At 43.2% G+C, this 13425-nt stretch overlaps 2 protein-coding genes and 1 pseudogene across 7 annotated transcripts in view; 1 reads left to right on the plus strand and 2 right to left on the minus strand.

Moving 5' to 3' along the window:
- Nucleotides 1-4026, minus strand: part of EIPR1 (EARP complex and GARP complex interacting protein 1) — a 164866-nt gene extending 160840 nt beyond the window's left edge. For 2 of the 3 annotated variants that reach the window (XM_017541977.2, XM_017541979.2), the window contains exon 1: nucleotides 3758-4026. In XM_017541977.2, the coding sequence (XP_017397466.1) occupies nucleotides 3758-3799 (42 nt within the window). In that variant the 5' untranslated portion in view covers nucleotides 3800-4026. The remainder of the gene's footprint in view (nucleotides 1-3757) is intronic. The other variant, XM_037743262.1, reaches the window with a different exon arrangement.
- A 1712-nt stretch (nucleotides 4027-5738) lies between these two features.
- Nucleotides 5739-13425, plus strand: part of TRAPPC12 (trafficking protein particle complex 12) — a 95232-nt gene continuing 87545 nt past the window's right edge. For 2 of the 3 annotated variants that reach the window (XM_017541971.1, XM_017541976.1), the window contains exon 1: nucleotides 5739-5933. The gene's annotated coding sequence lies outside the window, so the exon portion shown is untranslated. The remainder of the gene's footprint in view (nucleotides 5934-13425) is intronic. The other variant, XM_017541972.1, reaches the window with a different exon arrangement.
- Nucleotides 11645-12132, minus strand: LOC108313551 (annotated as a pseudogene). The gene has a single exon (XR_005202405.1). The product of XR_005202405.1 is annotated as a 40S ribosomal protein S24-like (transcript).

Genomic DNA, 13425 nt, shown 5'->3' on the forward strand with positions numbered 1-13425 from the left:
AAAAAAAAAAAAAAAGGTAGAAAAATGCTGAGCAAATAAATGAATATTGTTTTTAATGTTTTGTATTAAAATTTTCAACTGATGAATTTTTTTAAAAATGGGAACAACCTAAAGGGCAAATCCTCAATTCTCAGAGAATTTGTTCCTCTGCAGAAATACCTCTGCAAGGTTGAATCTTGGGTGGGTACATCCATGAGGGCTGGAATTTTGTCTGCTTCCTCCTATGCTGCGTTCCAGGCACATAACAAAGTGTTTACTGCATTATAAACAAATAAATATTTGTCCACTGAGTAAATGATGAATTTTCCAGAAAAATGTAAGTTATCAAAACTGATCAGAAAAGAAAGGTAAGGAATCTGAACAACTAGTTAGCACGGATTAGAAAGCCAACGTTGTAAGAGCCCCAGGCCTTAGGGGCAGGCAATAGCAACACCACCTTCGGTGGTCTCCAACACAGAAACAGAAGGGAAATTCCCAAGTGCTTTTTATGCAGCCAGCACGGCAGTGAAACAAAACTCAACCAAGAAAATGCACAGATATTAATGGGAAAATCGTAAGTAAACAACCAAATCCAGCAGAGTACTATTCCACAATCAAGTGGAATTCCTTCTAAGAATGCAAGGCTGGGCCAATATTTAAAAAGCTATTAAGGTAACTGACCAAAGAGATCAAAAGAGAAAAATCCTACAACCAAATTATCACTTCCATGGATATAAAAAAGCATTTGAAAATTTAATCTCTATCTTCCATTTCAAAACTCTTTCCTCACTTGGCAACAGGCAGACCCTTGAATGCGGGCCTGGTCCGTCTGTCCCTCAGCCTGATGGACACAAGCCACAGTCTCTTTACCCCTCTGACCTGACTACATTGATCTCAGGACTCCAGGAGAACCTCCCAGAATAGAAAGGAGGCACTCATGCCCTTGTGTGGCTTACAACCTGCCCTGTTTGCTTACTGGTTTTGGTGGTAACTCCAAGGGAAGGAGACTTGAAACAAGCCCAGGTCATCACTGCCAGCCACCTGCCAACCCTGAACATCCTTTCCGGTCTGGCCCAGCTCACTTGGCAGCAGTGGGCTCAAATGGGAGTTGACCAACACAGCCCTCGCTCTGCCCAAACCTGCAGGCCCTGCTGGCCGCTGGTTCATCTTAGTCACATGCCTGCCCCCAGACCTGCACACGGGTAAAGCCACCGCTGGCTAGAGGTTCACTCTTCCCACCACTAGGCACATTTGCCACATGGCAATCTGATCCACACAACTAAAGAAGGTCTCTTAATGTCAAAAGTTCGAAGAAACATGACTGCAGGAGAGAAATCATACTGTTTGTATACACTCTGAGACAGTCACAAAGAACGGATGTTATGTTAACTGACAAGTGTTCATTAAACTCATATTGAGAAAACGGATTTCTACTAACCAGCAAACGAAAAGTGTGCAAAAGCATTTCAAATACCATTTGACATTTCATTCATTTCAAATATAATTGTAAAAATTCAGAACAATTGCATGAATTTGCTCAGCATTTTGCTATCTTAACGACCCTCTATGTTGGTCTGCCTTTTATCTGCAGTTGTAGTACTTCCCTTTACCTTTCAGGCCTCATTGCCTTCATTCAGTGGTCAGTAATCAGATCTCTATCTTTTCATGTAAAGTGTTCTCCATGGGATTTGAATGTCACTGACAAGCAAAGAAAAACACTGTCATTTTCAGTTCTTTTTTTGTTTACTGCAATGCTAGTTCTTCAAACTCAAGAAGGCCTTGGTCCATGGAACTATCCAATAAATCCAAGTTGTAAAAGTCAGCTACCTCTTTTAAGATAAAGACAAAAACCCAGTAATATATTTGACTCCCTTAGGAGAATCAATTTCATTCATTTTTCAAATCTCAGAAAATAACATTTCAATTAACCTCAAAGATACAATACTGAGTTTTTTGAGAGGTTTCTTAAGGAGATCAAGAAGTTATATTAAGTAGCACTGGCAAAGCATGCACCTTCAGGTAGTACAAGATTATGGAACCTTCAATCTACCCATGCAGTCTCTCCCGATGTATCCCTACGTATATCTAGTTAAGGAGAAAGCAGAGCTTAGCAGGTAAGGGGCTTTGAAGTCAGTCTGGGTTGAGAGCCTACCCAGGTCAGAATCCAAGGTCTGTCATTTACTAGCTAAGTGGCCTTGGACAGGTAACTATTCTTTCTGAGCCTGTTTCTTCATCTGTAAAACAGGAACAATAACGTCTACCAATGATTGCTGTGAGAATTAAATGGAATGTTTGTACAGTGCTAAGCAGAGTGTCTGACACACAGTCCAGAGCTCAATCACTGGTAGCTACGCCATCAGTCTTGTGAATGTGATATGGTTAAATCTTATAGCACACTTTGTTATGCAAGACACTTAGCTGCTGCCTTGGGTAAAATTTATTTGTAAGAATTTTGTCTTAGGCAGGGTGTTATAGCTCACAACTGTAATCCCAGCACCTTGGGAGGCCGAGATGGGCAGGTCGCTTGAGCTCAGGAGTGCAAGACCAGCCTGAGCAACAGGGGGAAACCCTGTTTCTACAAAGGAAAAAAAAAAAGAAACTTTGTCTCATTATAACAATTAGAATAATACTTATTGAACACACTGTGTACCAATTAACTCATTTAATTTTGTAACAGCCACAGTGTGGGGTGGGGGGTAGATCCTTATCTTATTGGCAAGGAAATTGAGGCCCAAGGTCACATAGTTAATAAGTGCTAGGGTCAGAATGTAAAACTTAGGTGTCTCAGCAACATCTATTATTTTACTAACACTGCTGCCTCTCTGACTGTAACCGACTTAAAAGCAGACATCATTTATATTTTTAACACATATTGCTGCACAAAATTAGTATCAAGTACTTCATATGACAGTGAAGTGTGTTTCTATCTCTGTAATGCTTTAGGCAAAACACATTCTCAAAAGCTACTCGAATAGATGAAAAACAGTACAGGGCTCTAACAGACCCTGCACAATCCTCATCTTCTCCCCCTCATCTCATCTCCTACCTCATTCCCCCTGACTCCTTCACTCTATCCACATCAGCTTTCTTGCCGTCCTGAACTGCCATGTGCATTGCTTATGCTCTGGGGGCTCATTCAGTTCATAGCCATTTGTTGAACACCTACTATGTGATAGCCATGGTGAATAGGCACTGGAAAATACAAGGTAAAAAATAGGCCACTAGTGCGAAAACAGTTAAATCCGAAGACAGTCTGTGGTTTACTTAATATTGGTGTACCAATGTTAATTTCTAGGCTTTGATAAATGTACCGTGGTTACGTTAAGTGTTGACATTAAGGGAAGCTGGGTGAAGGGTAAGGAAGAACTTTCTTTGTATCTTTGCAACTCTTCCGAATACTTTAAACTGTTTCAAAATCAAACGCTTTTTTAAAAAATTAACATACAGTTCCCACTTTCAGGAACTCAAATTCTAGAGGAAAAGGTGGACGTGTAAACAAATGAGTCCACCAAAGTGAGTGATAACTTCCAGGTGAGAAGTCACGTTCAGGACAGGATGTGAAGGGGAAGGAGGCAGGCTCGCTGTGCCAACCCTGTTATCCAGTACAACCGTTTAACCTCCTGAAGCCTCAGTTTGCTCCTCTGCAAAATGGGAACTGGGGGACGGACACAGGTCCCCGTAGGGCTGGTGAGAGATCTGCAAACCGAAGTCACCATGAGACTGCGCGTGCAGTCAGCAGACAGGCCGAACAGCACCTGCCACCCTCCAAGTGACCCACCTGGAACTCCAGCCCGTAGATCACTGGCGCATCGTCCTCCATGCTGCGGGGAAGCGACCCAACCCCGGCCACTCACACTCTAAGGCCCTAGCTGCTGCCGGCGCGTCCCAACCTCGCGGGCGTGTTCCCAACGCCCATTCATTCCCTCTCCACAGCAAATAGCTCCAAACTGGCAGTCTTTCTGGCCCAGAACAGCTTCCGTAGTGGCCACTTCCTGTTTTCTTCTGCGTCATCAATGTGCTCCTCAATGGCAGCGGCGCTGGCTTGTGCGCATGCCCACTTGGGCTTACATCCGGGCCGTCAGCGCGCTGACTCCTGGAGGTGAGAGCCCCGCCAAGAGGAAATAGGGCGGTGGGCGGAGGCGGGATGCAAAGGCCGGCTCCAGGCTCAGGTGGTCGGGAGCGTGCGGCGATTAGCTCTAGCCAGCCATCGCATGTAAGAATCTCTCACGCTGCCGGGCGCGGTGGCTCACGCCTGTAATCCCAGCACTTTGGGAGGCCGAGGCGGGTGGATCACGAGGTCAAGAGATCGAGACCATCCTGGTCAACATAGTGAAACCCCGTCTCTACTAAAAATACAAAAAAAATCAGCTGGGCATGGTGGCACATGCCTGTAATCCCAGCTACTCAGGAGCCTGAGGCAGGAGAATTGCCTGAACCCAGGAGGCGGAGGTTGCGGTGAGCCGAGATCGCGCCATTGCACTCCAGCCTGGGCAACAAGAGCGAAACTCCGTCTCCAAAAAAAAAAAAAGAACCTCTCACGCTGTAGGTGGGCACCGCCATGTGTTGTCATTTGTACTGTACTTGGCATTGCCAAGCGTTGTACTTGGCATTCACACGCACTGCCCTAAGGACCTTCATAAAACCTTATGAATAAGCTGTCCGGCTTCCATTTTGCAGATAAGACGCTGCAAAGTTGACTAACACAATCGCAGCGCGCATTAGTCCGTTGGGTAGCGCACTTGAGCTGTCTGACTCCCTTAGGATCGGCCAAAGGTGCCCTAAGTCAGGGTCATACCTAATGCATTTCTAAAGGTGCCCAGCCCAGTGTGGCAAAAGAAGCATTACTACCAAGGATGGGGTTATCATGAAAGCCAGCGCCGCACCACTGGCAGTACAGGACCAGCATATGCTTCCGAATGAGACTCGGATGGGAAGACCCTGGGGTTTCTAGAGGTCTCCAAAGACTGAAGATTTCTGGTGGAGAGACCACCCCTCTTGCGCATGCTGCTCAAAGTGGCTGCCCTGGCCTTGGGCTAGCAGAAATGGCATTACAAGGACTCAAAACTACATCATATCCGAACGACGCTGCTAGCCAGGTTCCACCGGGGTTTCCAAGACCACAAATCTTTCCTCCGTATCTGATTATTTAGCTTTTCCCTCTACCCTGTATTGATCTTCGTGACAGAAATGGTTGGGTCTGGTTTTGCTCAGTTGCACCTGGCACAGTACATGTATGGAGTTAAGGCTGGATTAATATCTGTTGAGTGGATGAGATTTTAGAGATTACATTAAAACTCAAGAAAGCAATGGCCGAGACGTGAGAATCCTATTCAGCCACTGTTTGCCTGACATTACCTTGCAGAGCCAAGAGGGCCTTCATGCCTCGAGACTAAATCCACCCACCTATCATTGATATTATCTTTATCATCAATTTTATTATACAAGTACTGCAGATGCATGGTCAGAAACGTAGAAAACACAGATAAACACAAAGACAAATCCCTAGAAACACTGATTTCTAGGATATGCTGGCCAAGAAGAATAGCCAGCGTTTCCGTTTCACCGACCCCATCTGCCACAGGCTTGCCTATTGCCTCTGAGTGATAGAATCAGGCTAGATGGAGTGTAGCCGCTGTTCCCATTTCCAAGTACACGGTCCGTTCCCCTCAACTACGGGCTCCTGGTTCTCTGGGCACGTTCACACCTTGCGCTCCAGGCCCTGCCCACAGCAGACGAGCCGGAAACGAACCCCACTTCCGGCCTGGGGCGAGGGCCACGGGTTCCTGCACCGGGCATGCGCGGAAGTAGGAGCGCGGCGGCCCGGCATGCGCAGGCGCACAAGGCCGCCGGGTGCCGGTCCAGCTCCCTGATTCCTGGCTACTGTCACCTTCCTCCCGGACCCTGGTCACGGCCGCAGGTGACCCCTTCCCCCAGCCCCAGTGGGCGGGCGGCAGGTGAGGATCAGGGCCTCGGCTCAGCCCGGGGGCTCTTCTCTGGGACGGATGCTGTGGGCGTGGGGTCCGGGCGCGGGGTCGCCTCCCACCCGAGAGCGTCTGCGCTCCGCGGGCCTTGTGCCAGGCTCCGTGCCGCCGCGGCCCGCGCTCTCCGCGTCTGCAGAGGCTGGAGGCGTCTCCGCAGCCCGCGGCGGTGCAGGGAGGGGAAGCTGCCTGCTGGCGAGCCCAGGCGTCCCCGAGACCCCAACTCCAGGCTCGGTGCCAGCCTGGCCCCCAGCAAGCCCCGTAACTTCTCCTAGGCTTAATTCAGCCTCCGGCGGAAAGGTTACTAATGACCTGCCCTGCCAGACTCAGCGTTGTGAGGCTGCAGTGCCGCGTGGAAGCGTTTCAGTCACTGTGTAAATGTCCGCTGTGTCTTCACAGTGAATATGTAGAGTATGTTTACTGTGAAGACGGTGAAAGCGTTTACTCAACAGAGAGCGATAGCGTCAAAGATGCGTTTTAACGTGTTATTTTTCCACTCTTGACTACAAAACACTTTAGTAGCACCAAGGAAAAATTTTCTTGGACCTACGGTTTGTGCCTTTTTATGGCTACTTGAAGACATGGTGTCTTTGGATTCAAACATTTTTCTTTTGGTAAATTCAGAAGATGCTGGTGGATAATGAGCCAGGCCCCTGTGTGGGATTGGGGTGGGAGACGGAGAGGAAAAATGCAAATGAAATATTACAGTCACAGTGTCACTCATTGAGTCACGTCTTGCGATTTCTAACTGGATCTTCACAGTGACTAAACTGTGCTGCCATTCTGCTTTCTCATTAAAATGATAATTGCTATGCTTGTATCTGTGCAGCTCTTCACACTTTAAAAGATGTCTGTGCTTGGGCACCACTCTTTAATCCTCTTTATTCTGAGGTACCAATCTCATCTAAAAGATCAAGATTTTCAGGGATTACTTCACTTGGTCGTGAAGCTAAGACTCAACGCAGTTATTGAGACCCTGCGTTCAGAGCTCTTTCTGCCCATCCCTGCCTGGCAACCTTGCAAAGAGAGCTGAGAGGTGACCAGCACAGAGAAAAGGTTATTGGCAGAAAACCCTGTGTGGGTAGCCTGTCACCATCAGGTATCATCAGTGTGACGTTAGGAAAATCACTTGGCCTTCTGTGCTGTATGATGGAGGTAATAATAATACTTCATAAGTTTATAATGAGTATTAAATAATACAGATAAAATGCTTGATCTGTAATGAATGTTCATTACCTGCAGACTTCTATTAATACATGCTACCTAGATTTCCACTACACACCCTAGTGCCCCTATGGAAAGAAATTTTACGTGACTGCAATTTGGTAAAAGATTTATATTCACAGAGTGTCTGTGTCCAGAAAATGAACCTGAGAAACCAAGTTTTAAATGTTATTAGGAACTTATTATTTCTCAAATACAGAATTACTTAAATTTAGTATTTTTAAAAAATTTAAACAAGCACAGTCTTGTGCAAAGCCCTCAAACAAGGAAAAACTCAGAGTTCTTTGCTGCACTGTGATGCAAAGCTTCTGTAAGCTTATGTAAGCTTAAAATTCTATTTATGTTTTAATAAAATTAAAGTCAATGACAGGAGGGAGTAAAGACTTATGTACAAATCAAGAAACAGATACCTGTGTTTTTCCATTTTTAATTATGAAAAATAAAGACGACCTGTAACACGTAAGATTTAAAGAGCAAGTCAACCCAGTCTTCCATTACCAGTATAAGATGGGACCACTTCCCATTGCTGTGAAACTCACGTGTGTCCCTCCCCAGTCAAATTCTCATGCCATCACCTTCCACCCCTCCTTCACTATAGTGGGCATATAGTGGGTATTACTATATCCTGGCTTTTCTTTTCAGTTTGACCAAGTGTGTTTGAATTCAGCATTTTTGTTTAATTTACATTTGAATATACAGAATCATGCTGTTTGTTTTTCTACTCATTCTTTGTGCAAAATTTAATTTGTGAGATCCAAACATAATTGATGTGTTAGATACGGAACAGTTCACTGATTTTCACCACTGTTTCAATATTTTCTGTTTTAGTATACCAGTCTACTTATTTACTTATTATTTTGTCTACAGGTAGTGTTTATTTCCACTTTTTCTTTTAGGGCTTTAGAAGAAAGGTATTTTGATTTGTTGTTTATGAAATTCAACATCATAGCTTACACTGCTCATGTACAGGAATTCCTCCGTGGTATGTATGTAATAATGCAATTGCTAGGTCCTCGGTGCTGTGACCACATATTTATTGTTTCAACCAAGACTCCTTTAAGAGTGAAAGGAGACACGTAATGATTTTACTGAGGCCAGGCACAGTGGCTCATACCTGTAATCTCAGCATTTCGTGAAGCCAAGGCAGGAGGATCACTTGAGTCCAGAAGTTCAAGACCAGCCTGACCAATATATTGAGGCCCCATCTCTACGAAAAATACAAAAATAGCTGAGTGTGGGAAAACGCATCTGTAGTCCCAGCTGCTTGGGAGGCTGAGGCAGGAGGATGGCTTGATCCCAGAAAGTTGAGGCTGCAGTAAGCCACTGTCATGCCACTGCACTCCAGCCAGAGTGACAGAGCGAGACTATGTCTCAGAAAATAATAATACTGATAAAATAATAGTAATAACTTAGGCCATGGGTGAAAAATTGAATTGTTCTGGGAAAAATCAAGATGCGTTGTTATCTAAGTGATAGGACTTGTGCTATTTAAACTTTACTAGATAGTACCAAGTTGTTTGTCCACATGTATGTTTAAATGTATACCCACTTCAGCTGTTTTTCGTTTTTCTAATGGATTATTTAGTGTCCTGTTAATTTGTAGGAATTTGTTATGTATTCTTGGTGTTAATTCTTTCTCAGTTACATTGTTTCATTTTTGGGGGGTTTTAATGATAGAACTTTCAATTTTAATATAGCAAATGTATCCATTTTCCTTTTGTGGTTTGTACTTATTTATTATGCCTAGTTTAAGAGGATTTCCCTACCTTGAAAATATATTCTCTTATATTTTCTTTTGAAAGTTTTGACGTTTTGCCTTTCAAAGTTAAGTTTTGGTTTGTTTTTTGTTTTTTGTTTTCCACTGAGATGGACTCTCGCTCTGTCACCCAGGCTGGACTGTTGCAGCATGATCTCAGCTCACTGCAACTTCCACCTCCTGGATCAAGCAATTATCTTGCCTCGGCCTTCCGAGTAGCTGGGATTACAGGTGCTCACCACCAAAATGGGCTAAATTTTTTTGTATTTTTAGTAGAGACAGGGTTTCACCGTGATGGTCAGGCTGGTCTCAAACTCCTGACCTTGTGATCCACCCACCTTGGCCTCCCAGAGTGCTAGGATTACAAGCATGAGCCACTATGCCCAGCCCACAGTTAAGTTTTTACTGTGCCTGAGATTGATGCTGTATCTGAGGTGAGGCAAGGTTCCAGTTTATTTTTTCCCAGATGCATGATTTGTCTACACATCACTCAAGGAAAATCCACCTCTTCCCTTGATGTATGCTACGTATTCCCTTGTGATATTTTAGTCCTTAAACCATAGATTTTTTATGTATTTTAAATAAATAGTCATAGATGAGAATTTTTTTTCTTTTCAGTTTTTATCGTAGCTTTTAGTTATTTTTCTTGTCTTAATCCTGCCTCAGGCCTCCAGTGTTAGGCAGCATACAAATACTGAAGAGGCATCTTTATCTTTTTTCTACTTTTAAAGAGAATGCTTTAAGTGTGTCACCATTAATTTGAGGTTTCCTGTAGGTTTAGTAGATACCCTTGATTGAATTAAGGGGGTTACTTTCTGTTTCTAGTTTGCTGGCAGGTTTTGCCTGGAGCACATGCTGAATTTTATCCTATACTTTCTTGTGCCTCTATTGAGATAGTCATGTACTTTTTATTAATCTATCAGTGTGCTGAATTATATAAATCGATTTCCTAACGTTAAACCAATAGTACGTCTCTGGGATAAGCTGAGTATGGTGTGAAAATAAATACATTGCCTATTCAGTTAGCTACTATTTCAAGATTTTTGATGTGTTTTCATGAGTGGGATGATAATTTCCCTTTTTGTATGGCCTTGTCAAATTTTGGTCTCACGGTTATATTAGCCTTATAAAGTGAATTGGGTCATGTGTCTTTTTTCTTCTCTGCAAGGATTTTTGTACAGTAGGAATTATCTGTAGGGAACCTTTGGTAGAATTCACTGGTAATCCATCTGGACCGTCTATTTTCTTTGTGGGAAGACTTAACTACTGGTTGTACTTTATGGTTATAGAACTATCTGGTCGTAGATACATGGCTATTGCTAGTGTCTGCTTTGCATTTGAACCTCACATTGGAATAAGACTAGCATTAGGAAACAGTTAAGTGAAGAAGTGATTTTGCTACAAATTATATGTCCCGTCTCAGGAAATCTTATGTATATAATTTGTATAGATGTAGCTTTATAATATGTATGTCTTCCCATTCATAAAAGCATCATCTAAAACGTGTTTTACATCATTTTTATGTGAGCATTTCTCTTGATTTTCTAGAGAAGTAAACTCTCAGATCCCCACTTACAAGCACTTTCTTGTATCTAGATTTTATTTGTGTGAAAGCAAAAGCGATCATCCCTGCCTTAGGTTATTAGGGCCTTTTATTACTTTGGTATTTACTTAAGAATAAAATTTATTTTTTCATTTTCTTCTCTTCTCAAAAGTGATTCACAGGTATTAATAAAATTTTGGAGATTCCTTTTTACTTTACAATTTATAAAGTTTTTAAGCTTTATGATTTAGAGGTGTTTTATTTGATGATGTTATTCTAGGCGATATTCTTTGTTATTATATCTCTGATAAACAGATTTCCCTAAATCTTAGAGGTTTAAAGCAGCAGCATCTTCACAACAGTAAGATGTGATTTGTTTTGTTTTGTTTTGAGACGGAGTTTCGCTCTTGTTGCCCAGGCTGGAGTGCAATGGCGCGATCTCGGCTCACTGCAACCTCCGCCTCCTAGGTTCAGGCAATTCTCCTGCCTCAGCCTCCTGAGTATCTGGGATTACAGGCACGCGCCACCATGCCCAGCTAATTTTTTGTATTTTTAGTAGAGACGGGGTTTCACCATGTTGACCAGGATGGTCTCGATCTCTTGAGCTTGTGATCCACCCGCCTCGGCCTCCCAAAGTGCTGGGATTACAGGNATTCATTGGAGTTTTCTACATAGATAATAATGTCATCTGTAAATAGAGGCAATTTCATTTCTTCCTTTCCAACCTTCATGCCTTTTAAATTCCTTTTTTTGCCTTATTTCACTGCCTAGAACTTCCTAGTACTATGTTGTATAAGACTGGTGAGAGCAGATATTTTGCCTTAGCCTTACTCCTGATTTTTTTGTTTTTGTTTTTCTTTGAGATGGAGTTTCACTCTTGTTGCCCAGACTAGAGTGCAATGGCACGATCTCGGCTCACTGCAACCTCTGCCTCCTGGGTTCAAGTGATTCTCCTGCCTCAGCCTCCCGAGTAGCTGAGATTACAGGCATGAGCCACCACGCCCAGCTAATTTTTTGTATTTTTAGTAGAGATTGGGTTTCACCATATTGGCCAGGCTGGTCTCAAACCTCTGACCTTGTGATCTGCCCACCTCGGCCTAAGAAAGTGCTGGGATTGCAGGTGTGAGCCACCATGCCCGGCCTTGATTTTTCTTTTTTTTTCACACGAAAGTTTTTAGTTTATTAAGCTTCTCGTGAAAAATCCACAACGGCCATAGAAAACATCATTGCAGCACCTTTACTCCTTCGGCTTTTTGCCAGCCCCGACATTGGCCTATGCAGTCCCCCTACTTTCTTCATTCTGTTCTTGCGTTCCTCTCGCTGCTTTCTTGAGTCTTTTTCTTCTCATACAGACCATGTCTTGCAATTCTATGTTTGGGTTCATTTTTCTTTGCATAATCCAGGGAATCATAAATCATGCCAAAGCCAGTTGTCTTGCCACCACCAAAATGAGTTCTGAATCCAAATACAAAGATGACATCCAGTGTGGTCTTGTACATTTTGGCTAGTTTTTCCCGAATTTCTGTCTTAGGCACTGTTGCCTTCCCAGGGTGAAGGACATCAATGACCATTTGTTTCCTCTGAAGTAGTCGCTTGGTCATGAACTTTCTAGCGCGGATAGTAACTGTGTCGTTCATGATGGCGGCCTATCCTCAGGCAGCCGGGGAGGAACCTCTAGGGCAGTTTCTTCTTTGGGCTTCCGGTGAAACATTGCAAGGAAAAAAAAAACTTTTACTCCTTTTCATTGTGTTTTTGATTCATCTATAACTAATAATTATTGGATGAATGTATAAGTAAGGGAGTTAATAACTGACCAGGCTGAACCAGAAACTTCAAAATATGTAACTTGGATTATCTACTTTAATGTTTCAGGAAGGCTAACTGATTTGGAATACTGTGATGGCAGTGTTGACAGTGAGAAAAAGGTGATCTTATCTAGAGATCAGCCAAGTAGCATTTTTTAAGTAAAAAAGGTACATGTTGTTTTATTCTGAAAAATATCCTTTATCTTTTATCATTGTCTCTTAGATTTCCTTAACTTGAATTTGTTCACTATGAGAGTAAAACTACATAAAGGAAAATTTTTCAAGGAAAGGAACAAATACTTTTTTACAGTTCGAGCTCTTTGTCTCATTCCGTGGCCTTTACCAGCCAGTGGTCCCTCAGCATGCCAGCCTTGGCGGTACTGGTTTCCCACTCCCTAGCCATGTGATTTCCGGTAACACAGCCTCCTGAGGCCTCAGTGTCCTCATCTGCAAGGCAAAGACAGTGATAGCAGCTATCTCAGAGGGATGTTCTGAGAATCGCATGTGCATATACAGCCAGGTGCATAGTATGTGCCGATAAATGTTAGCTGGTTGTGTTGTCAGCTTCAGCCATCATTGCTCAGTGAGCGTGCTTTTGTTTTCTTAGTGCTTAAGTTTTTCATGTCATTCTCACTGTCTCAGAGTCCAGAGTTAGGCAGATAATATGAGATGAGGGAGCGGCATGGGGAAGAGTGAAAAGACTATTATAGGTTGAAGAGTCTTAGGAGGGCTTCATGAAAGAGGAGGGACTTCAGCTGAGTCTCAAAATAAAGCAGCGTTTATATGGCTGGAACCTCACACCTCTCAAATGGCTAACAAGGGTTGGCATGGATGGGAATTGGAACACTTGTGCACTGTTGGTAGGAATGACTAGTTCAGCCACTATGAAAAAGTTTTTTGGTCCCTAAAAAAGAATTAAAAATAGAATTACCATATTATTCAGCAGTCCCTTCTAGGTATATTCCCAAAATGATAAAAAGCAGGCTCTCAAAGGGATATTTGTACACCCATGTTCATTGCAGCAGCATTCACAATGGCTTAAAGGTAGGAGCAACCCACATGTTCATCAGCAGATGGCTGGGTCAACAAAATGTAGTGTGTGTAGCGTGGCATGTGATTCAGCCGTAAAAAGGAAGGAAC

The sequence above is a fragment of the Cebus imitator genome, unplaced genomic scaffold (genome assembly GCF_001604975.1).
Source record: "Cebus imitator isolate Cc_AM_T3 unplaced genomic scaffold, Cebus_imitator-1.0 Scaffold139, whole genome shotgun sequence".
Classification (NCBI taxonomy): domain Eukaryota; kingdom Metazoa; phylum Chordata; class Mammalia; order Primates; family Cebidae; genus Cebus; species Cebus imitator.